This window comes from Cheilinus undulatus, linkage group 18, assembly GCF_018320785.1.
Source record: "Cheilinus undulatus linkage group 18, ASM1832078v1, whole genome shotgun sequence".
In the NCBI taxonomy this organism is placed as follows: domain Eukaryota; kingdom Metazoa; phylum Chordata; class Actinopteri; order Labriformes; family Labridae; genus Cheilinus; species Cheilinus undulatus.
Window position 1 is genome coordinate 17,331,781 of NC_054882.1, and position 26,257 is coordinate 17,358,037.

The 26,257-nt window shown below is 40.1% G+C and overlaps 1 protein-coding gene across 3 annotated transcripts in view; it reads left to right on the forward strand.

Annotated features, from left to right (window-relative positions):
• The window catches only part of fndc3ba (fibronectin type III domain containing 3Ba), a 171,339-nt gene that overhangs the window by 129,109 nt on the left and 15,973 nt on the right, over window positions 1–26,257 (forward strand). For all 3 annotated transcript variants that reach the window (XM_041813263.1, XM_041813262.1, XM_041813264.1), the window contains 9 exons: window positions 650–785; window positions 2,851–2,922; window positions 4,943–5,061; window positions 5,211–5,316; window positions 6,100–6,272; window positions 6,857–6,970; window positions 7,758–7,907; window positions 11,837–12,117; window positions 16,860–17,084. In XM_041813263.1, coding sequence (XP_041669197.1) covers window positions 650–785; window positions 2,851–2,922; window positions 4,943–5,061; window positions 5,211–5,316; window positions 6,100–6,272; window positions 6,857–6,970; window positions 7,758–7,907; window positions 11,837–12,117; window positions 16,860–17,084 — 1,376 coding nt within the window. The remainder of the gene's footprint in view (window positions 1–649; window positions 786–2,850; window positions 2,923–4,942; window positions 5,062–5,210; window positions 5,317–6,099; window positions 6,273–6,856; window positions 6,971–7,757; window positions 7,908–11,836; window positions 12,118–16,859; window positions 17,085–26,257) is intronic.

Sequence of the window (26,257 nt, forward strand, 5' to 3'; positions counted from 1 at the left end):
AGCCTACCACCAGAGAATTGGTGCAATTTAACCAGTACTGATACAGAGCAATCCACAACCCATTTAGTGAGTAGAAAACACTGCTGTCTACTACTAAAAGCAGTCTTCATAACCCGAGAACATCGTAAAACAAAATGTACCGACCACAGATCTTTGGAAGCATGTTTGCTTGTGTGGATGCAGTCACTCTTTTGTTTGCTCACTCCGGGAGACTATTACGATGCAGTCATTGTGAAAAAACACATAGCATGTCCTCACTCTGTCAGATAAGGAGGCAGATGCTTTAAGACGTAAATACATATTTTCACAGATAAATAGATAACCCTGGCTTCTTTGTGGAGTTCACCTGGTGGGAAATGGGGGAAATGGTTTGTCCATTGAACAGGATGATAGAGGGAATAACCTGAAGAGAAATTACGGCATAGGGGTCAGGAGAACTGGAAAATAATGGCTCGTATTGATCAGAACACTCCCTTTACTTTTGATGGATTTTTCTATATGTTCCCTCTCTTGTTTAGCGCTGTCCTCTTTATATACACTCTATCTTTGCCTCTTTTATTATTTCCTCCATGTTCTTTCAATCGCACTCCCTTTTCTTGAGATTCTGTCCTCCATTAACCACCCATTCTCTCTGTTGTCCTCTCTGCAGCTCATAGCGTCAAACGTGGAGGGAAAGAGCAGTCCCAGTGAAGTGTTGGTCTGCACCACCAATCCAGACAAACCCGGCCCTCCATCTACACCCTGTGTCACTGCAGCAACGCCCTATGGATTTACAGTCACATGGGGTAAACACACTCACCTGTACATGCCAGATATGCCAACAAAGGGACATAAAATATTCACAACACACAGTCTTTAAAGGTGCAGCTGGAAAAGTGCAAAACATTTATGTATGATACCAAGTGCATGATTCTTACCTTCTACCAAGCATGCTTTCAGCCTTTCTTTGGCTTATTAAATATAACAGTTATTAAATAGTTTCACATGTAGGCTTTAGCCCATTAGTCAGAACTCTGAAACCAACAAAAAAGAAGCCAAGACCTCACAGTTCTCTGAACTCCTTCTCTGATTCATGGAAGATGTTTTAAACGTTCTATTATTCATCCAGAGTGCTTTGATTTTAAAGGTTCGACTGTTCAAAATGCCATTGCTACTTTCTAAAAAATGTTAGAATCCATGTGACACAAGAACCTTGTGGGCCCTGGTCTAAAATTTTACCAATTATTTGAGTTTGTCAGGGTCTGTTCAGTAATTTTTTTGTCCTTTTTCACGCAATCATAGAAAACAATCTTAGATTTAGCTGAACATTTTGCAGAATGAAATCTTCAAAAACAGCTGGTGGGGTGTTATCATGAATCAAAGGTAGAAGCCTTAAAAGCCATCATGTCTGCTCTCATCCATCAGTCCTGCAGGAGCAGCCTGTCCCTTCTGAAATGTTGTAAACAAGGCAGAAATTGTTTCTCCCTGTGTCTCAGTCATTGTTTGAACTATTGATTTGACAGTCAGGGCTATTAAAACAGAAATGGCTGCACTGTTCCCTCACTGCGTGCTGATTTTTTTTTTTTTTACAAATTTATTAAAACAGTGCAATTAAAATTCCTTTTATGAAGAAACAAATCAAAAGACTTAGCCATCCAAATCTCCCTGGCCCTATGTGAAAAAGTAATTCCCCCCCTTGTTAGATCATGAATTAATATTATTATTTAATATTTTTGGAAAGCAGAGGTCAATTTCACTAACCGCACCCAGGCCTGGTTACTACCAGACTGGTTGAATCCACAAATCACTTAAATAAAACCTGTCTGACAAATGAAGTAGGCCAGACGATCTCAAAAAGAAACACTTCATGGCACCATCTGGCAAAGCCATTGACATCCGTCAGTCTGGAACAGTTAACAAAGCCATTCCTTAGACTTTGGGACTCTAGCAAACCACAATCAGAGCCATTATTCACAAATAGGGAAAACTTAAACAGTGGTAAACCTTCACAGGACACTTACTTTTAGTCAGTATTAGTCATCAAAGATCTATTTTTGGCTAGTCTTGGTCTGGTCTTTCTCTTGGAAATATAGCTGTCGACAAACATTTTTAGTCCTGGTTTTAGTCAAGGAAATTAACACTGGTGAGTGTCCCGTAGTATCTGGAGTAAAACTAACACAGCATTTCATCAGAAGAACATCATACCAACAGTCAAACATGGTGGTGGTAGTGTGATGGTCTGGGACTACTTTGATGCTCAGTGACCTCAAGCTCAAGTGTTTTGTAAATCAAGATTTTGGAGTGGCCTAGTGTAAGTCTGGACTTAAATCTGATGCTGTGGCATGATCTTTAAAAGGCCATTCATGCTGGAAAATCCTCCATTGTGGCTGAATTAAAACAATCCTGCAAAGACAAATGGGCCAGAATTCCTTCAATGCAATGTGAAAAACTCGCTATCATTGTCACAAATGCTCGCTTGCAGCTGTTACCTACAATGGTGGAACAACCAGTTATCAGATTTAGGGGTAATTGCATTTTCACATGGGACCACGTAGGTTTGGATTTCCTTGATAATGAATTCATCATTTAAAAACTGCATTTTATAGTTAATTGATGATCTGAAACATTTTAGTGTGACAACAATGCAAAAAAAAACAACAAAAAAACAGAAATCAGGAAGGGTCAAACACTTTTTCACGGTACTGACTGATACTGTTTTTGTATTGAATTTTTACCAATAAAGGTCTTTTTATTTATTCCTTATCTTTACCTGAATCCTTAAAAGCTTCTTTGGATATACATGGGAAATGCTTACATATAATGCTTTCATATGTAACTTAACTTGATGATTGGTCTCTCTCCTTTCAACAGATCCTCCACAAGACAACGGCGGCTCAGAGGCTCTCACGTACCTGTTAGAGATCTCGGAGGGATGCTCTGAAGGTAAATACAGTACACCCTTTGATCTGTCCATCCATCTCATGCTACATGTTAAGCTTTAAAACATAGCTTGAATTGTACAATCTGTCCTCTTTTCCCTGTGTCTCTTCTCTCTTCATGTGTCCATTCACATCACTTATTCTCCTCAGAAGACCAGCATGCATTATTAACTCTTCGTTAGCATCAATTTAGCTCACAGCGTTGTTTAGATTTCCTCAGAGCTGCACATAGAACATCAAATGTTCTCCTGTTTCTCTCAGTCAATATAGCATGGTTTGTTTCCTGCATCTGTATTTATTTGTAAAAGAACTGCCTTGAAACACTTTCATTTCATCCAAGTACAACCCGAAATTCCAAAAATGTTGGGGTGCTGTGTAAAATGTAAATAAAAACAGGATTCAACGATTGCAATATCTCATAAACCCATATTTTATTTACAATAGAACATATCACATGTTGAAACTGAGACATATTACCATTTCATGAAAAAAAATAACTTCTTTTGAATTTGGTGGAAGCAACACATCTCAAAAAAGTAGGGACAGGGTCATATTTACCATTGTGTAGCATCCCCTCTTCTTTTAACAACAGTCTGTAAATGTCTGGGAAGTGAAGAAATCAGTTGTTGGAGTTTTGAGAGAGGAATGTTGTCCCATTCTTGTCTGATGTAGGACTCTACCTGCCAAACAGTCCTGGGTCTTCTTTGTCGAATTTTTCTGGTTCATGATTCATCTGACCACAGAACAGTTTTCCATTTTGCCTCAGTTCATTTTAACTTTGGCCCAGAGAAGAGGGCTAGACTTCTGAATCACATTCACATATTGCTTCTTTGCATGACACAGCTTTAACTTGCATTTGTGGATGTCAAATGTGTTGACAGACATGGATATCTGCAAGTGTTCCTGATGCACTGATTTCCAGAATTATGTCTGTTTGTAATGCAGTGCTACCTGAGGGCCCGAAGATGATGAGCACCCTAGATTAGCCCTCAGCTTTGTGTCTTGCTCACAGAGATTTCTCCAGATTCTCTTAATCTGTTGGTAATATCATGGACTGTAGATGGGGGGATATTCTACGTCTTTGCAGTTTAACATTGAGGATCATTTTCCTGAAATTGTCTACAATTTTTAGACAGTTTTTGCAGATTGGTGAACCTCATCCCATCTTTACTTCTGAAAGACTCTGCCTCTCCAAAATGCTCCTCTTATACCTAGTCATGTTACTGACTGTTGCCAACCTAAGTAGTTGCATAATGCTCCTCCAGCTGTTTTTCATTAGTACCACTTACCTTTCTAGCTTTATGTTGCCCCGTCCCTCTGTTTCAACATCTGATATATTGTTTGTGTTCTATTGTGAATCAAATGAGATTTTCAAACCATTGCATTTGGTTTTTAGTTGACACAGTGCCCCAACTTTTTAGGAGCTGGGGTTGTACAAGTCACACTTGTGTAACTCAGTAAGTTCATCCTCCATCTTGAATTCCCCAAGTGTATTTTTCACATCATGTCTTGCATTTTGAGACTCTCCTCCCTTTCCTTCTCATAGGGAAAACTCAGACACATTTGAATAAGAAGTTTGGGAAATTTTGTGGTAGACTATCCTGCCATTTAGCTGCAATTTTCATTCATGCCAATGTGAAAATGGTTTCATAAAATAAGCTTGAATCATAAGTGTCTGAGGACACTTTTATAAGAGTTATCTAAACCTAAGGTAGTGTGGAAGTAAGGCTTTATAAATGCATAATATGGTAACAGTATGTTCCATGCTGGGATATAGACAGACTCTACATTTGTGTAACATGCAACTAACAAGAAGAACAAAACATCTCGTAGTCATACAGAATCCATTTATGGAATAAAACATCAGCGTAAAGTGCTTTGAAGGCATGAATAGGTTTAATGTGATGGTCTTTTTTAATTGAAAGTAATTAGAGTACATGCCACAGAAGAACATGCATTGTACAATATGTACTTTTGTTCATGTATGTCATCAGCTCAGTAATTGTGTTTTATTGTCCGTGCAGCGAGTCAGTGGGAGGTAGCGTACAGCGGTCCAGCAACAGAATGTGTGTGTGAACGGCTGACACCCGGCACCGTCTATCGCCTACGTGTGTGCAGCATCACCACCGGAGGACACAGCCCGGTAACACAAACACAAACACGACTCTAGAGTGTTGACCTTAAAGCAACCTGGAACAGAATGATCTCGAAAATGTAGAAAAATATGACATATAGTAATCAAACTGATCTCTAAATGTGTGTTTGATTCTCTGTTTGTGTCTCCTCCTATAGTGCACAGTCAGTGTCCCAGTCCGTACATTAAGCATCCCGCCAGGGCCCTGCCAGCCACCAAGGATTGTGGGTAAAGCCAAACACAAGGAAGTGCAGTTAGAATGGGGTGAGTGCAGTCCAACACGTACACTCAGTGCATTTGCATCCAAAGTGAAGCTATTTTTATAGCTCACAAATTCAATTTAGATCAATTTTAGCCAGAATTATACGTTTACATGCATTTAAAAAGTCTAGGCTTCAATTTTTACTTACTGCATGCCAATGTACTGCGCACGTTTGCTTTTATTTACCAGAATGTTTTCTCTGTCTTTTGAGTTTGGCAGCTTAATCCCTCTCTGGCTGCATAATTTGTCCTTTTCCCAGCTCTAATGCAACCTTAGTCAACCATGTTTCAGCCTAATTGAGCCCTAATTTAGCCCATTAAATGCATAAGCTAGCCTCATATCTGCCTTAACTCCCCTAATGTCAGCCCATTATTGTAGATTAGTTCTCCTATCTGTTGGCAGAGAAAGTCCTCCGGCCTGAAAATACTGAGGAAGTTCTGGATTTAAACAGTCAAAAACAGCTGGCCACGGGCCTAATAAGCTCACATTCATGCAGCGCTGTAGCAATTACTAGCTCAAGCTGAAGGTCAGACATAATGTTTTGGAGGGTTTTCCCCACTGTCTCCTTTATTTATTGCTTTAACTGCACTGAGACCAAGTGAAGCAGGTTGGGAAGTGGTTGCAAAATGTAGTGGGTGAACTTTCCTTTAAACAGAATGAATCTAAAACTAAACATACTTTTGTAAGAATGTTTCATGGAATCTCCTGTCTTTCCACCACACATGATTTTGATTACATGTCATCTGATCATTATTTATCTTTTATCTCTCTCTGTGGTTTCATAGATTGCCCAGTCTCAGAGGGAGTGTGTGAGGAGTGCGTGTTTAGTCTGGAGATGAGTGAGGGGGACACGCAGCCAGCAGAGGTATATCAGGGGTCAGAGCTGCAATGTACAGTGGGTAGTTTGCTACCTGGTGCCACGTACAGCTTCAGACTGCGGGCGTCCAACGAGGCTGGGGTGAGACATGCAAACATACATCATCAATTATAATAATTAAATAACATATTAACAAATGACTAGCATTAAATCCTTGGATTATTGGCACATAGAACCATGAAATCTACTTCCATTTCATGAGCTGTGTAACCTTCTGAAAGAATCAAATATGGACAAAAGTATTTGACCGCACCTGTCAATTATTGAATTTGGGTGTTTCAATCAGACCTGTTGCCAAAACTCCATGTTGTCAGTGTAATGGTCAAGCGGCTAAAAGCTTTTTTCCATGTAGCATCTAAAATAACAATCCAGATTAAACTGTCATTATCCCGCAGCCACCCACAAACCCAGGTAGACATAAATAGATGGGGCCAGTATCTGTTTGGTTAGATCATCCCAACCAGACTAACATCACCCAACATCTGTGCACATGCTCAAGAGTTAACAAGCTCTCAGATGGATGATGAAGTGCAGACTCAAACACAGCACACAAACTTAGAATAGCCTGTACACGCACCAAAAACAGCACAAATAACACTCTCTCATATGCACAGACAACTCAAAAGCATCCCTTATTCAAAGTTTGATGTCATTCTCTGTTTTAGTTCGGAGCGTACTCAGAACCAACAGAAGTGACGACTGCAGCGGGTCCTCCTGGACAGTGTGGGGCGCCACTCATCACTCTCACCAGTAATACCTGCGTAACACTCAACTGGGAGGTGAGACAAGCACTTAGATGCTCCTGTATTTATCCAAAGAAAGATCAGTCTGAACTCTAGTCTTTACAAAGCAACATGAAAAGGTCATACCTCACTCTTTCTGACCTTGAAAGTCCTGCCTGTCTATGATTTTCTGCTTGGGCTTTTAGGAAAAGTCAGCCTTAAAGACTGTTGTTCATGGATATGCAGCTTCAATGTATGATGTATCCAAAGCAAAAAAATGTCTGTTTTATACTGTGCAGTGAATAAACCCTCTTTTCAAGGTACAAATGTAGATTTTTGGCACTGAAATTTCTAAATTATTGAAAAAATTACTAAATCTGTCTTGTGCACAGTGGTATAGCATTCAGTGTGTATAGAAATAAACTTTGATCAGTCATATTCAAGCTATGGTTTTGTTTTGAAACACCTTCTGCAAGTCTGTTAACTGTTTCCATCCAGCTGTACATCACTTTCGAAAAAGCTAGGCGTAATTAAGATGACAACGTTAACAAGTAAGGCCACTTTTAACAGCTTTTCTCCTTCATTATGTAAAATTCATCCATCAAATGACAATAGTAGTTACCTTTTAGTAAATACACCTTGTCGAGTACAATTTTTATTGAACAGGGTCCACGATTCACAACAAGGGGTAGGCAATGTAGGTGGGCAAAGCTGAGCAGCACATCTCTACTGTTTATCCTTTGTTCCTGTTTTGATTGAGAGCCCTCTGGCAGCAAAGTGTATGCATTATGCATGTAAATCAAGCTGTTTTCTCAAACTTGATTGCTATTTCTGTGCAATATAGAGTCCTGAGGGTTCGGGTTCAGACATCTCGGATTATCGTTTAGAGTGGGCGAGGGAAGAGGAGCCCATGGAGCTCATCTACTGCGGCTCTGCCACACAGTGTGAACTGTCGGACCTGACGCCAGCCACAGATTTCTGCTGCAGGCTACAGGTAATGCACACCCAAACCCTCACTCGCACTTGCAGCTACTGCACTTAAGCTTGAAGGCAGGGGTTCTCAAACTTTTCAGCCCGTGACCCCCAAAATAAAAATACCTAAAACTGGGGACCCTGACTATACCTGAAGGTGGTTAAAGCATTGTTGAACACAGCTGTGCACATTCAAGAATAGCTGCGTGTAGACTAACATTTTAAGGATTTTGCACACATTACTTTTATTTCAGCATAAATCTCACCAAATTACCATGTTTTTATTTTACGTTTAATTAATTGTATGCATATATTTTTATAAAAATGGGTAAAATATTCCATTTAAAATCATTCAAAAGTATTCTTTGTTCTTTGGAATGCTTCTTGCAACCCCCTCTCAGTGTCTTCTGACCTCCTTGGGGGTCCCAACCCCGATGTTGAGAACTACTGTCATAATGTACTTGGCAACAGTAGTGGCATTAGCCTCTGGTGATTTCAGTGAGTGTTGTCCCTTCAAACAGCCCCTAGTTATATCAGCTCAGTTTTCCACTTCAACAGCTGACATGTTTTTATAAATTATAAATATTGTATCAACTGTAGTTTGTCTAATTATCTGCTTTTAGAAGAATAAAGTGATAGCCTTACACTTACTTGGATGACAAATTTCCATTCAGCTCTTCAGGTTCCTGTCGGTCTCTCAATTTATCTTCAGAAAGTTGAAGAAGGCCAGTAAAACACCTGTGTTTAGAAGGGTGGGGAACTCTAGATGGGGAGTGATGCAGGCTGCAGGCATCTTTGAGTCACTATCCTTGATTAGAAATGTCCTGAAGAAGTGTTATGAAGTCATAATTGCTCATTCTAGTCTTGTTTGGGATTAGTTACGTATTGTTTCCTCTGATGAAGCCAGCAGACTCAAACAGCTGAGGTGGAAGAACTTGTTGCCATTAGTTTGAACTCACGTTGCAAAATTGTTCCACACACAGAGGCTTTCTGTGTAAAAATAAATAAAAAGCTTAAAAAATTGTAGATATAGCATACATTGAGCCAACATTGTTTTTTGGCCCATTTTTACCTTGAACTTGCTAAATTATGCGGAGCTACTGTACCCATCTGCCCCACTGTATAGCTTAGCTTTTCAGAGTGCGTCATTTAAAAACAAAAAAAAAAAAAGGTAACACACACTGAAATCACTGGAGGCTAATGGCACTACTAACCCCAAGTACCCCGTACAACCTAATTTGAAAAATATTGAAATATCCCTTTAAAACAAACAAAAATACATATAGATGCATTACACATATACAGCAAATACTGGCAGTTTTTTTTTACTGTGGTACACAGTATCTTTTATTATAATGTTGCTGTTTTTGTATTTTCTTAAGTAATTGATCAACCTACTGTAAGCTTTTTTTTTCTTTGCATGACTTTTCTGCAAAAGAATGCATTGAAATGAATCACTTTAATTGAATTGATTGATTCAGGAACTAAATTCAGACAAATAGGCAACATTTACACATAAATGTTTGCCAAGGGAGCTTCAGAAGCAACAAAACATACACAAACAGACAGCTCAGTGAAAGCTTTATGATTATTTATTGTATTTGTGTTCTTACTCTTAATCTGTAGCATAAAAGTTCTCCTTTTTTTCCTTTTCTTGTCCTCTTCCTACTTCTCTAACAAACACGTGCTCTGTTTCTCTCTCTCCTCGTGTTCCCTCGGAAGCTATGAAGCCAATAACCACATGTTTTATGGCTCACTTCTTTACAGGCCTCATTTATAATTTGGAGGACGGCACAAGAACATCCTAATGTCTTGATCAATGCTTTTGTGTGTTGCTGTGCAGCAGTGGAATACACGTGTGTGGTCATGTTCATGTGTAATAACAAAAAGATAGATGTACCTCATAGATGAACTGCAGGGGCACAACACACATGAAGCAATGACTCAGTTGAACTCTCTGTGACTCCTCCTGGTCCTGTACCTGGAGGAAGCAGTCAAGATTCTTATGTTATAGCTTGACACACACTCTTGTTTTATGAGAGCACTTTACATTGACGGATGCTCACATTTCTTTATGGTTTTCAAGCCTCACTAAAACAAATCTGGCACAGGAATATGAATCAAAATTACCACTGAAATTTCATTTCTTTTGACAGTCTACTAGAGCACATACTGTAGATAGTTTACTGCTGAGAATAAGTAGTAAGTCAAGAATGTTATGTAAGAACACAGCTTAGATTCCAAATCATGTCTCCTACTCCTCCATGTGCGCTTGGATTTATATAGCCGGGCTGTTATTGCAGAAGAGCTACAGTGCATTTATAAATAAAGTATATAGAAACAAGCAATGTTTATATTCCTCCATACAGTTTGCCATCCATCCATCCATCCATCCATTATCAACTCTGCTTATCTCATTGGGTGTATCAGAGACTGGAGCCTATCCCAGCTTGGTAGGGTTTGTAGGATTGGTAGAATTAAAGCTGTTGGTTGGACTGGTAATGTGTGTAGGATTGCTTGGGTTGGTAGGATATAGAGAATTAGTAGGATTGCTAGGGTTGGTAGGATTGGTAGTAATGCTAGGATTGCTTGGAATGGTAGAGTTGGTAGGACTACTTGAAATTAGGAGGGTCAGAAGGATTGCTAGGATTTGCAGGCTTGTGGGACTGGTAGGATTGCTAGGATGTGCAGGGTTGATGGGACTGGTAGGATTGCTAGGATGTGCAGGGTTGGTGGGACTGGTAGATATGCTAGGATTGGCAGGGTTGGTGGGACTGGTAGGATTGCTAGGATAAGTAAGGGTTGCTAGAATTGTTAGAGTTGGCAGGATTGGTTTGGTTGGTAGGATAGGTAGGATTGCTTGAGATTGGTAGGGTTGGTAGGATTGGTAAGATATGTAGGAGTACTAGGATTGGTAGGAATGCTTGAGATTGATAGGGTTGGTGGGACCGGTAGGTTTGCTAGGATGTACAGGGTTGATAGGTTATGTAGGATTAGTAGGATTGGTAGGACTGGTAGGATTGCTAGGATGTGCAGGGTTGGTAGGATTGCTAGGATTTTTAGCGTTGCTAGAATTGGTAGAGTTGGCAGGGTTGGTAGGATTGCTAGGATTGGTAGGATTAGTAGGGTTGCTAGGGTTGGTAGAATTGTTAGGATTACTTGTATCGGTAGGACCGCTTGAGATTGATAGGGTTGGTAGATTGTCACTATTGCCAGGATTTGTAGGGTTGTTAGTGGTGGTGGGATTCAGGGTGTTGGCCATGGCATTGTAACTACCTGGTTAGCTCAGACTTATTAGCCTGGGTCTGTCCAAGGTAATGATGCTGTTTTGGTTGCCATGGCCACCCTCCCTTCTGCACAACATGTTTTTTACAATGCTAACAGTTGCAGACAGAAATAAACTCACTGAACATCACATATATTGCTACAAAAATCATGGACTGCCCATCTCAAACCTCCCATATTGTTTCACCATCAGGTCATGGATTGTGGTCCATTGCCACATGAACTGTTACATTCCTTCTTTGAGATTTAAGGCAGATCTTAAACATCCAATGCAAAGGGCCATTCATTTGTTTCGTCATGTCCTTATTTCTCCCTCTGTTTTGCAAGGATGTGATTCAGACTATTATGACTTTAATATGGTTGAAGGTAACTTAATAGGTGGTACTTGACGTGAATATAAAATCTGTGCAACAGGAGAGGAAATAGACTAATGTTCTTCCAAAAATAATTTGAATTCATCTCCTCTGTTGGTTTTGGTAATATTTTTTCTCATTCTGTCTCCAGTCAATTGGTTTTACCTGTGCATCTTTCTGTTCTTACTATTGACCTTCATCATCCCTTACTCCCACTGACTCCTCCACTTTTTCTTCTCCTTCTCTTAACTTCGATTCTGTCCTCAGAGTCCTCCATCCCTCTCACATATCTGTGTCTTTGTCTCCATTGCAGGCAGTGAATCAGGCAGGTGCAGGTCCTTACAGCGAGCAGGTCAGTTTCCGGACACCTGCGACAAACCCCGACCCTGTCTCGTCCCTCACCCTCCTGGATCTCCCCACCTCAATGGAGTCGGGTCACTCCCCGTCTACCTGCCTCCTCCTAAAGTGGGACGAGCCAAACTGCAATGGGGCGGAGATTTCATCCTACATCATCACCCTTAACAACCAGACCATCACAGTGGAATCAGGGACGAGTCACCTTGTTACGGACCTGCAGCCAGACAGCGAGTACAGGTACTGTACTTAAATTTGATGTCAGGACATCTAAAACATAGCAAAAACACTTTTATAGACGCCTCTAAACACTGTGGCCTTTCTAATATTATAAACACTTCCTGTTAAACATTAAGTGGACAGTGACTTCCCACCAAAATGGCCTAAAGCATCTCCAGAAGCATTTCTGATATGTCCCATATTCCCCAATTGAATCTTTAAGGTTTGAATGGATTTGCCCCCCTTTTTAGGATAAAACAGTGCAGCTGTCTCTGTGCTGATCTTTTTCTGACATGATGATGGATGGTTCTCTGATAGAAATATAATCCCAGCTTTCTTATTGGTGCCAAATTTCATTTGTCGTTGTTGTGAAAATGTAAAGCAAAAAAAAAAAACGTTTTTCTTCAGGAAATTTACATGACACCAGCTCTTATCTCTCTCGCTCTTATATATCAACCGATTTAATTACCAATATCATGCCTCTCCATTTCATCACCATCTTCTCTTTGTTATGCATCTCCCTTTCCTCTCTTTGTGCATCTTCCTCTTTTCTTTTCCCATTTCTCCCTCTTATGTTTCCCTGTTTCTTCTTTCTTCTCTCTCGTGCATCTTCATCTTATCTTTTCTTGGGTCTTCTTCTCTCCTCCTGCATCTCCCTCTTCTTCTTTTGGATTCTTCCTGTTTGCTCTTTTGACATCTCCCTCTTCTCTTTACCCGCATCATCTTCTTCCATTTTTCTGCATCCCCCTTGTCTCTCTTTCCAAGTGTCCCCCCCCTTTTTTCCTGTGGCTTCTTCTTTTCTCTTCCTGCATCACTCTCTTCTGTTTTCCCATGTGTACCTCTATATGCATCTCCATCTTCTCTTCTTTCAGCATCTCCATCATCTTTTTTTCTGAATCTTCCCCTTCTCTCTTCTGGTATCCCTCTCTTTTCTTGTCCTGTATCTCCCTTGTCTATTTGCATCTCCTTCTTCTCTTTTTATTGTTCTATGAAGAAAGACACTTTGATATTTATTCACATTTTTGTCATTGACTTAGTAATAGTAGGTTTTTTTTAAATGCATATCACTACTAAAGTTGTCAGGGTGTCTATGGCGTTATATCAGTTCCTCTGTTATTAAAGCAAGGCAGTTATACATTTTAAGGTACATGTTAGTGTTAGTAGTAGCTGTTAGTGTATAAAAGACTATATTAGCCTGTCAGAGGAGTGATATAAGGCCTTGTTAACAAAGAGTAGTCTGAATCACCCGCTGCTTTCGTTGCATTCCTGTCAGCAGTTCTGTGTTTACATTAGAGTGTGTGTGTTTTGTGTTTGTGTGCGCGTGGCTGATTGTGTAGTGAGTTCTCTGAAATGAGGAAAAAATTAGGTAAAAGGGAGGTGTGTAATGACACAACGATCACACACTATTGTGATCATTTTGATGTTGTTTTGTCCCGATGTCACTGTGCTCTCTTGCATAATGTCTGTGTGGTTCACCTGTGTGAGTTTGTGTTTGTGGCAGTGACGGTAATCCTGCTTGTTATTTACAGCAGTGGGGTACTTCACGTAATGTTATTCATCATTTATTTGTGTACGCTAGTTTGAAGGATCCCAGATGCTTTTTGTTCTGTCAGCAGAGCTGTGTGTGCTTTTAGCGAACGTTTCATAATGTCTTCAGTTTTATGTTGTCAGTGATTGATGCGGATAATGATATTTCTGTGGTTTTATACAAACCTTCAGCTTCCAAAGAAACTTGCAACAGAGATTTTTTTCTTCAAATAAGAAGTTTCATATCCATCCCTTCTTACATGCATCTTCTCTTCTGTTAGAGAACTAATAAAGCAACACCTCTGACTTAGTTCCAGCTTGAGCTGCACTAATTTCACACCGACATGCACCGTTCTCCACAATCACCTGTGAAACACAAAGTCCCAAACTGGTGGTCTGTTTAGGCTGCCAGATTTTCATGCTTTTTCCCAGCATCCACTACAGGATCCAATCAGAAATACTTGATCTTATCACTTCTTACGTGTCTGCATGTAAAGTAAATATGTGAGGAGGTGCTCTGCTTCTGCTGTAAACATTTACAAACATGAGCTGTTAAACAGTATTCAAAGCTCCTGTGAAGAGTGTTTAGCTGGCTATGGAACAGACTAAACTCTGTGTTGATGCTTTTTTATGAACTAGAAATGGAAATGGGAACATCAGAAGCAAGATTAACTACCCAATTCCAAAAAAGTTGGGGCCCTGTGTAAAATGTTATAAAAGGTATGCAAATCCTGTTAACCCATATTTTATTCACAATAGAACATGAACAACATATCAGATGTTAAAAATGAGACATTTACCATTTCATGAAAATATTAGCTCATTTTTATGGCTGCAACACATTTCAAAAAGTAGGGACAGGACCATATAAGGCTGGAATAGTAAGTGGTACCAATCAAAAAAAGCTGGAGGAGCATTTTGTAACTAACTAGGTTAATTGGCAAAATGTCAGTATCATAACTTGGAAGTCCCCACCCCTTTCGCCTCTGGTGTCTATCAGGGAAGGCCTTGCATATCTCAGCAAAACAATACTAAACCACATACAGCATCCATCACAACAGCATGGCTTCACAGCGTGGGAGTCCGGGTGCTGAACTGGCCTTTCTGCAGTCCAGACCTTTCACCAATAGAAAACATTTGCCACATCATAAATGGAAATATAAAATAAAAAAGACTCAGGTGTGTTGAGCAGGTAGAATCCTACATCAGACAAGAATGGGACAATGTTCCTCTCCCAAAAACTGGTCTCCTCACTTCCCAAATCTTTACAGACTGTTGTTAAAAGAGAACAGGTTGCTACACAATGGTAAACATGGCCCTGTCCCGACTTTTTTTGAGATGTGTCGCTGCCATCAAATTGAAAATGAGCGAATATTTTTCATGAAATGGTGAAATGTCTCAGTTTGAACATCGGATATGTTGTTTAGGTTGAGGGATTTCACAATAATTGCATTTGGTTTTAGTTACACTTTACATAGCGCTCCAAATTTTTGGGGAATGGGGTTGTATTTTTTCACAGCAATTTTTAGAACAAAATGTCCCTTCTTGGCTGTCGTTGTGAGACAGTATGCTGTAGAACAGATAAGAATAAATGAGAATATGACTTACACATGTACCACAGAAGATCATCAAAGAGATGAGACATACCATCATGTCAACAGTTTTATATGAGTGTCATACTTGCCACACTTAAACATCACAGATAGAAGATTTAATGAAGCTGCCATGCTGTGAAAGGGCCCTGAAAATTTCAGTTGATAAACATGCAATTCAATGAGACAGTATCCTGTAGGTTTACACAGTAGCATTAGCAGCTAACATGACCTTTAGGGGAAACAGTTACTCATACTGAAGCATGTGCTGGAAGTGTTTGCAGTTTAGCCATATGGCCATTAGTCATTCTTGGCACAGATGATGACAGACTGTAAAAACAATGGAGATTAGATCACTATCAGCTCAATGAGTGACCCTGTGAACTGGTGATTTTCAGTCAAGTGCATAAAATATTTTCAGAATATAATGAAAACTTGAAAGGGGTTCTTTCATAAGGTCGTCTTCTGTTTTCAACAGATGTGATGTTGAATGCATTTGGCTGAAATTCACCAGTTAAAAAGCTCGCTGGTGCCACTGTTAGATCCATGCATGAAGGAAAATGTTGAAGCGCAAGCCGATTTTATACACCTGTGGCAACAGGTCTGACCAACCCACCTGAAATTTACAGGTGTGGTCAAATGTTAGGATCTTACTTGTGCAGCTAATTTAGGTTTGATAATCCTTAATGTTAGTTTGATTCTTGAGCTAGCTTGAATGATCCTTGTTAGAAAAGAATGGATTACCAAATCTGGATCATTTTATCCAGGTTCAACCTATTCTGATGTACCATCTTTAAGACAGACCTCTCTCTGTTTTTCATCAGCTGATGAAACCTGCACCTGCTCTCAGTATTGATATGTAAATGATTACATAACCAGTGATAATCCTGCCTCATCAGTCACTCTGCTATTTAGTCCTTGTTTTACTCAGTCTTCTCTATTTCGTTCCGTAATTTAATCCATCTGCTTCATAACCCGATAGATGGACCAATGTTGCCCTTTCTCCCCAGCTTTCAGCCAGCTGCATGGATTTACGAAAGGTTACAGAGAATCGACAATCAAATGTCAGATGTTAGGTAGATGCTCTCTTGCAGAAGGCTGCTGACAAGGATGCTAATCAGCTGATCAGACACTGACAGAAAAGGTTGTTAAAGCAGGCAGGTTCCCAGAAGAAAAGCAGCAGAGGAGAAAATCAATCAATTTGTTCCTGATGTGTTTGATTAGAAGTAGATATGTGTGTCCACATGAGTTTAAACAAGCACTTTGGAGAGCACAGTCTGATATGCTCTTCATTCAAGTTGCATGAAAAGGAAGAAAGTGCAAAACATCTCAGCCCTGATTTTTAAAACACTGTGTGTCAGGAAATAAGTGGAACAACAAGCCTGACATGATTAAGTCTCATCCTGGAGAGTTCAGTGAACTGTAATGTGAATGGTAATGGAAGAGGGGCTCACAGTTGCACCCGAGGTCAGATATAATACATGAGAGCAGCCTCTTCACTGAAAAAAATCCACCATTACACAGAGAGAACACATAAGGTTATAAGCCATCATGTATCTGTGGCCTTTAGGTGCCACTATGTAGTTGTTTCATATCATGTCCTATAACAGAAATCTCTCTATTTCCTCTCCGTCTTGCTCACAGTGTCCAGATCCAGGCTGTGAATGCGATCGGCTCCAGTCCCACAAGTCCGCCCCTGCTGGCCAGGACACGACCCCTCCCTCCAGCCCCGCCCCCTCTTGAATGCTCGGCGGCCGGCCCTCAGAGCCTGAAGCTGAAGTGGGGCGAGAACGCCAGCAACACGCACACGCGCGCCCTGCTTGCCGACGACATTGTGTACACACTACAGATGGAGGACAAGAACCACAGGTGGAGTTCACAACAAATCCTTGCTGCTCCTATGCTATTATTTACGTCATGCTGCAGGATAGGAGTGAGGCCAGGTTAATGTATTTTAGTTATACATACGGTATGTACGGTACAGAAAATGAGATTCAATAAGACATTTATCTTTACGTTAGAGCATGTGTCTTGTTACATGAACATTTACAGAAGCTCAGTGAATCTTTTCACACAGGAACAAAAGCCCTTAAAAGATCCTGTGAGCTGCACTACCTGCTTTTTGAATGCAAACTTCTGAATTCTTCAGCCTGACTTTATTATTCAAAACCGGTACATGGATATAGATGTAGTCATTTATTTGAACTAAATATTTGACTGGATTTAAGTCATGTGGACTCTTTCCAATGCAGCAGGACTTTTTTCATTTGATATTAGGAGATATCAGGAAAGCTTCTAATGGTGAGCTGTGTCCCTTTTATTATTGTTGGTTTGTTTGTTGTCTATCCATCCATTCATCTCTCCTCCGGGGGTGGGTCGCGGTGTTAGCAGGCTGAACAAGTCAACCGAGACATCTTTCTTCCCAGTGACACTTTCCAACTCCTCCTGGGTGATCCAGGGGTGTTCCCAGATCAGACAGAATATACATTATGGGTCTTCCCTGAGGTCTCCTCCCAGCTATGAGGTCTGGAAGACCTCTAAGGGGAGACATCCAGGAGGCATCCCGATCAGATGCCTGAACCACCTCAACTGGCTCTTTTCCATGGGAAGGAGCATCGGCTCTACTCTTAGTTCTCTCTGGTTGTCTAAACTTCTTACCCTATCTCTAAGGCTGAGCCCAGCCACCCTCTGAAGAAAACTTATTTCAGATGCTTGTATCACTCACTTGTGAATAAGACCCCAAGGTACTTGAATCCCTAACCTTAGGCAGAGACTCACTCCCCTCCTGGAGGGAGCAATCCGCCATTTTCCTGCAGAGAACCATGGCCTTGTTTGTTGTCTGACAAATGCATTGATTCTGGCTGCTGTGGTGGTTTTATCTGTACATGGTCAGAATCCTGAGAATCAGAGCTTTCTGGTGGTGCTTATCATGTTATATTTACTTTTGTAAATAATTGAAAGAAATCCCTAGGTCCACATGTGCACATACAGGATCTCTTAGCAAGAGAGAGTGAGCTAATGCTCTATTTCTAACACCAAAACTCAGGTAAATGACATGTCGTTAGACAACTGACCTCAAAACAACAGCCAGCTGACATAATGTTTCAGAACAGCAAAGAAAAGAGATCACAGAGTAGGAAAATATTCAACAAGACAATGCTTTAAAAAAAAATATTAGAGCCTGATGCTTTATTGGAGCAGAGCAATGAATGACAGTGTCATCAGCATATAAAGACAATTTTCCTTGCTATAAAAGAACTCAAAAGCCAAATAATGAATGTTATCAGTGGCAGTCCACAAACCCTCCAAATCTCTGGTCTTGCTCAACCGAATAGACCATGCCTTTGGCCCACCGTTGTGTGTTTTCAGACTCTGTGAATCCTTAAGAGCCAGAGGTGACAAAGAAACAACACAAACAAGTTCAATAGAGCTGGAAGATTAAAAAAGATACCATTTCTGGGCTCATAGCTACACAATGGTACCTAATGTCTCTACGGACAGCAGGTCATGTTTAATTCTAAAACAGCATCTTTGGCTTTTACTTATGTGAGGATTATGGATTTGGAGAATAAGAATACCCCCAGAATTAACTCCAGAAAATAGTTTCATTTTGCAGTTTTAAGTCATTTGGACTGTAGGATTATGAGTAGTGCTTACCTTATGCTTTCATTTTCTCATAGGGCAGTTCGACCTAATGACAGAAAATGCTACAAATGAATTAATGCTCTAATTTACACTGCTTACCCAAGCAGGGTAGCAGAAGGCTAATTGGCTTTTTAATGAGTTTTGCAGAGTATCAAAGTGCACTGTGACTTATTTTTGCAGATATATAAGTTGTATTATAGTTTCTTTTGTATTTATTGATTTTTTTGGTCGAAAAAGGCAATCACAAATTCACATTTAGGGACAATTTAAATGAGGTGTCGAACCTCCTGCCAGGATCAGAAATTAAAACGAGATGTGTCCACTAAACCTTTCAGCCATCTTGCCTCTCTCAGACTCTTCATCCCACTCCTAGTCAATAAAGACAGAGATCATCAACCAAACACACCAGCCAGAGTTCTCTGTGTGTGCATTAACCAGATGTACCAGTGAGTAGTCACGTCCAGGGCATCTGGATCTGGCGGGATACGGCCTGTGATAATCAAGCCTCTATTTAATTGACAGGTCAGACAGGAGAGACAGGGGGAGGCAGAATTAGCAGACGGAGGAGGAGAACATGATCACAAATGAGGATTTTACACACAGTTAAGGAAGAAACCTTAAAACAGCAGAGTCATATTTATCAGCCCACCTGTAAGATTGTGTTGCCCCCTCTCCCTGTCCAGCCCTTCTATTGGCCGGCAGTCAGTTGTTTTAATCAGGGCTTGGCCGGCTCTGAGTTGGCACTCTGCACCCTGGCACCCCTGGAATGGTTCAGAGAGCAGCAGGCAACAGATGGGGCCCCATCAGGCAGGCTGTGATCTGTTAACCTCTCAGAAACAAACACAGAGATGGAAACCCAGAGGCAAGTACAGCACAGACGCAGCGTCTGCTGGCCCAATGAAAACAGATTTCACAGTTTAGAGTTTTATTTACCCTGTAGGTTTGGGAGCAGTGATTGATATGGCAGAGAGTTACTCTGTGTGTGTTTGAGTCCCAGTAACTGTGCTCGGAAGCAGTTAGTGTTTATATACTAATGTCTACATCAGCCTTTCCTCAGAATGCTGCAACTGAATTTGAGACATAAAAACCTTATGTGGCCGGCCAAGTAATGCTTGTACAACCATAACATGAGACTTAAATAATACCTTTTATTTATCATATGTGTTTCACAAACAGGGGATTTTAATGCAAATGCTTTGCTTTCAGATGTATAAAACATTACTGAGATAGTGTTTGTGGGGCCAGAAAGTAGAATTTATGAGTCACTTTTGATCAGGCATCTGCAAAGACACTTAAATTTTCTCGTCTAATATTTATCACTGTAAACCTGCCCTGCCAGCTCTTCCTAAGTAGCATTAATGTCTCCAGAGACACGGATAAATTCTTAAAGTGGAGAAGGGAACGGCATCATTGAGTTTAATTGAGTGTCACCAGTTAATCCAACACCAGTTAAACCATGACACCTGTTGTATACATCACACAAAATAAAAAGGTGGCATGAGTTAAAACTTCTGGCAGTGTTTTATTACTTCCAAGACTTGGAATAATAACATAGAATCAAGTTTATTTGATCATTTAAAACATTATTTACATTTTATTTAATTGCTGTGATTTTTATGTATTATAACTGACCTCTTTTGACCCTGGCCCATGCTTTGGGAAGCACTGGTCTACATGCAACACATATGGATTAGTTGCTGGACTTGGTTAAGGTTCCTGAAGATGTTTTTGTCAATCTTCTTAAAGGGTTCAGCTCTAAAACTGACCAGAGAGAACTGTTTGTCAGTGCTAATGATCTGGATGTAAGAGTCGTTGGTAGTGTCATTGGCTTAATCAGAAATGTTCAGCACTGCACTCCTGAGCCAGGACTCATCAAGGGGGAAATTTAATACCCCAGAACTGCTCCTTTATGTTAACTTGATGGAAAATCTACACAAACAATCAGCCATGTCTGTCTCTTTCTGGTCTTGAAATGTTCTCTGGGAATGGACATGTTTAAATTCCCTTATTTGTCCTTATTTGGAGAATAGAGTCCCTGGGTTAAAGTGGCCTTTATTAACTCAGTTTTACTTCATTTATCCTTACCTGGATTCTGAGTGTTCATTTCATGAAGTACTTAAGGCAAGTAGAACCGAATAAGAGCTTCTAGTCCTCTCTGTGGGAATTTTAGTGCAAAATAAAACTTTAAAAGGGCTCTCACTGCTTTTCCTTTATATTATAAAGAGAAACTCTATAAAGAGAATAGTGGATCATTTTTAAAGATATTTATTATATTATTGAATTTCCTCTTTTCCATAATCTAGAATGCACTTACTTCAGGGTAAGTGTTTGTCAGAAGCATCCAGGATTGAGGTTAATGTCTACTTAAGGGCTTTTATTTAATACTAATATTTTTAGTGTACATCTGCAAAACAAGGGTTTTCAGTGTGCATCGAGATACAAGCAAAAAGGAGAAAGCAAATTTAACAACAACATCATGACAACAGCAGCTCAGTTATATGAATATAGACATATATAGACATATTTCACCAATGTAAAAGATAAAATACATGACAGTCAGCATAGATGAGTCTGAGTGCAGCCATTGTAGGACTGATTTCCATTCAGATATGCAGCCCAAAGATGATTCTGTTAGTATTTCTTCAAAGGAAGTCTTTTCTTTGGTTTGGAAAATCCATTGGTCCTTCTGGGATTGCAGTCTTTCCCCTTCACCCATGTGGTGGAAGTCTAATAGTGGGAAAGTGAGGGGTAGGATTTGGCGGTTTTATGTTTTATTGAAACCATCAACCTTCCCCAGATGTTACCAGGGTACTGGTATTACTACTAGGTGTTATGTCAGTGTGCAAGCACAGCAAGCCCTTCTACAGGTATTTCATTCAATCTTTTAACAAAATACTCTTCTAATTTAAAAGGTAGCATTTACAGGAGCGCTGGAAGTGGTGAGTTACATCAGGACAGAGGATCAGACCAGATGAAGTTTCTCTCTATTTTTACTCTTCTTTTGTGGCCGATGCACGCTCTCTTTCCTCCCTCTTCTGTCCTTTCCTCTCAGAGATAAAATTAGAAATAATAAACCAAAACTGTTATCATGGGTTCTTGGAATTAGAAGTAATGTGTGCTTTAGATGAGCCTTGAAATTTATTTATTCCCCATGTCAGTGGTGAGCTCCATCCAGGTGTGAGTTGACTTTACATAGAGCATATAAAGTTACATACTAACCTACTTTAGTGCGTAGAATTTCCAACAGGCACCATACATTTCACATAAAAAAGGACTTAAACTTTCTGAAAAACTTCTATTGGTTTTAATTGTACCTTATGTTGCTTTTCCAACACACAGCAGGTATAGTTATGTTATAAGCTCCCTTCAGCTGTCCTGTCAAAATAAAGGCAAAAAGCCCAAAAAGTAATCTTAGAAAAAACAGGGCGAGATGACAAGAGCAGGACTACTTTGTATGTTCAGTGATGTGCCTGTTCAGTCCTCACACGAGCCTACATAAAAGCATCCAGCAGGAACAGCACACATTCCTACTCTTTCTGTGCTGATAAGAAAAGCCTAAGGCAGGGAGAGAAGCAGCAGAAAACCTGGAGCAGAGCAGGCATCAGTAAAAAACATGATGACACTGATTAAGTCAAAAGCAGAATGAAGGAGGAGCTGGGGTGGAGGAGGGTTGTGAGTGCAGCTTGCAGAGAGAGTAGCCAGGCAAGAGCAGTTTAAAAAAAGACAGCATGAGAGTGATTAGCCAATAGCGTGCTTAGAGCAAATAAGCTGGCCGTTAATTATGATGGGGGCTTGCGTGAGATCAGCTGATCAATAATGGCAGCACTTGACTCCGTGGCGTGCCTGAACTAAAAAGTGTCATCACTTTTAAAGCATCTTCACACAGAGGCAGTGGTGCAGCTGGTGGAAACGGACGCATAAAACCTTTGTTGTGAAACATTAACAGGCTGAATGAAGCACCTTCCCCTCAGTGTGAGCACAGAGCTGAAAACAACAAAGAAAGAGTTTGACCTCACTCAGCATCATCATGAAACAATATTTCAGTTAGGATATATTTTATATCTGCTATATTAATGCTGAAAATGTTTATTTAATCTTTAAATACAAGCTTTAAGCATTTTTAGATCTCTAAATTGAAAATGAAGATATATTTTTGGTGTAGTTAGTAAAGGAAGCAAATAGCAACTTTTTACACAGACACAGTTCACAAATATAGTTTCCATGCCTCTTCATCCTTATCGTCATCCCTTTCTCTACAAGCAAACTGTCCATTTACTCTAAAAGAGACTGAAGCTCTCTGAAATGACTTGTGTAATTCAGGATTGATTCACCCAAACAGCCTGTGCTTAGGCCTCATTACCTGCAGGTAGGAGCAGTTATGAAAAGACATTTTGGATGTCTATTGTTTGGATTAACTGTGGATCATGTGTGTTGAGAGCTTATCAGCAGATAGACGCAGCTGGTTTTAAAGAGCTCCTCCTCTTTTACTTGTTTACTTTCCCATCACACTCTATTAAAGGGAATTAGCAGGATTGGTTTTTATTGATCAGATTGCCTTGGAAACCAGATGCTTCAGTGAGATCTGACGAAGGGCAGCTTGAAAACAGAGCATCCAGAACTGTTTAGTTTTGTAAACATGCATATTAGATCGCCAGCTGCAAATATGATTTCTGAATTTGCAAATAAATTCCATTAGTGTCATTTTTTGCTCCCTGGGAGCATTAATGTCAATTTGTGTCTTTGACTTTGGGCATCTTTACCTCTTTATCTCCGGCTGATTTTATTCATATTTATCACATTTTATTGTTTGAATCCCTGGAGGACCTTCAGAGAGATGACTCCCCCTCTTTCATACATTTTCTTTGTTTTTCTCCCACAAGATGATAAAGTAAACTGTTCTTTCAGGTTCAAAATATTGATCTCCCCTTGTGTTGTCCTCCCATTTTCTGTTTTGTTTTTTCATTCTTATCCATGCATAAGCAAGCCTTTTATTCCTGCTCTATCCTTAGTCAGTTTATTTTCTTCCTTTTTTTTTTTTACTCAAGTTTGATTTCCTCACTCCACCTTCACTTCCTCCTTTTTACCCAAACTACTTCTAATGGGACTCTAAGGGTGTCATGGCAGCCTGTGAAACCTTCTTGCGTAATAGCTTTTTAAAGATCGATGCAGGTGGAAAACACTGGAGCCAAAGCCAGTTGTAATTAAAAATAAACCACCCTTAGGTTCAACACGGTCTCTGTTTACCCTTTCATCCATTTTCAATCCCCTTTTCATGTCTTTCTGCTTTTCTTAAATTCAGTTAATCCTTTTCCATCCATCATTTATCGCTCAGCTTACCCGTATTTATTCTTCCATCCTATCTTCGTCCTTTTTTTCTGTTATTTACTTCTTTATGTAAGCCCATTTGTCCTTCCAAGAAGACAGCCATTCGAAAACTAATTCATGGACTTTGAAAACAAGCTGTGTCTCCTTCTCCGTGCTAACCTGCTCAATAAGTGGCTAAGCATGATGCATCCATAGCAAGCAGTAGTCTCAATAGAAGAACTGTGATGCTCATTTTTAGTTCATGTTCATTTAGTTTTAGTTCAATATGATGCAACAAGCTTTGCACACCTGCACTGGGGATTTTCCACCATTCTTCTTTGCAAAACCTGGATGGGGACCATCGGTGGACAGTCATTTTCAGGTCTCCAGTGATGTTTGATAGAGTTTAAGCCATGGCCACTCAAGGGCATTCACAGAGTTGTCTCCTTTGTCATCTTAGCTGTGTGCTTAGGCCATTTACTATGTTGGAAGGTGAACCTTCGGCCCAGTCCATGGTCCAGAACAGAGTTTCATCAGATATCTCTGTACTTTGCTCTTCAGCTTTGCTCCAGTCTCCCAGTCCCTGCTGCTGATGAACTTCCCCACGGTATGATGCTGCCACCACCATGCTTTACTGTTGAGATGGTAATGGGCAGGTGATGAGTGATGCCTGGTTTCCCCCAGACATAATATTTAGAATTGAGGCTAAACTGTTTGATATTGGCTTCATCAGACCAGTCTCTCACAGTCTGAGAGTCCTTCAGGTGCTTTTTTGCAAATTCCAAACAGTCTTTCATGTGTTCAGGACCAAAGATACTTCAATCTAGCCACTCTGCCATAAAGCCCTGGGGGCTGCAGTGATGGTTGTCCTTCCATTTCCACACAGGATCTCTGGAGCTCAGTCAGAGAGACCATCAGGTACTTGGTCACCTCTCTTACTAAGGCTGTTCTGGTCCAATTGCTCAGTTTGCTTGGGTGACCAGCTCTTGGAAGAGTCCAGGTTGTGCCACACTTCTTCCATTGAGAGTTATGGAGGCCACTGTGGTCTTGGGAACCTTTACTGTAGCAGACATGGCTTTGTTTTTGCTCTGATAAGTATTGTCAGCTGTGAGGCCTTCTATAGAGAGGTTGATGAGATGAAACAATCAAAAGATGAGAGACGAACCAGAGCTAAATTTCAGTTGTTCTTGCAATGACTCTGACTTCTTAAGACAATGTGAAATTTCATTTTTCTTCTAAATGTTTTCTGAATGCACTGTACATACAGTCATTGTGGCCTTTTCAACGTTGATTTGATCTGTTATGTAATTTTATCTAAAAGTTTTTATAGCTCAGGAAAATTTTAAAGTGTAACATGACAAAGCGACATCTTACTGGACAACTTCAAGGTTCCACCTTCTTCAGAAAGACATTTGTATAAAGATGAGGCTTGATCATTTTATGCCAAATTATTTCCATTGCCATTCTTGAGGGAAAATAAAGAGTTTGTGCAATCAAATCAAATTGATGTTGGCCTCTTGAACTTTGTGGATGAAGAGAAAACTCAGTCATAGAAAAATAGGCAAACGTGACAGGCAAATGAAAAGAGGAATCAGCACTGAGTTTCACCACAAAATAATCATCACTACCTTTGCTTATCCTCGTCTAACCCCAGTCCACTCTCCTCCGTGTCAGGGTTAATTAGTTGGCATGTTTGGCTCCAAATGTATAAACTTGAGTGTGTTGATTCTGTGCATATTTGCTTATGCATGTGAGTTTATTTATTGTCTGAGCCCTGAGTGTAAATGGTTTTTATGATGAAAAAGTTTACATATGTACTGCTAATAAAAAAGGCTAATTAGTTCCTTATTTGCTTGTCAGTGTAGAGTTATATTGCATCACCTGCACCAGCTCCAGCAGCACTGGTATCAATCAGGGTGGCTCAGTGAATCACAATACTATTGATATACCAATAGGAGCATTTATATTGTAATCATATCAAACAACTCTGTAAGTGCAAAAATACAGGATTTTTTTAATGTAAAGAACCAGTTTTTTCTCACTGTGCTATTTGTCACTGTGTTATTTCTCTGCCACTTTTTCATAAAGAAATG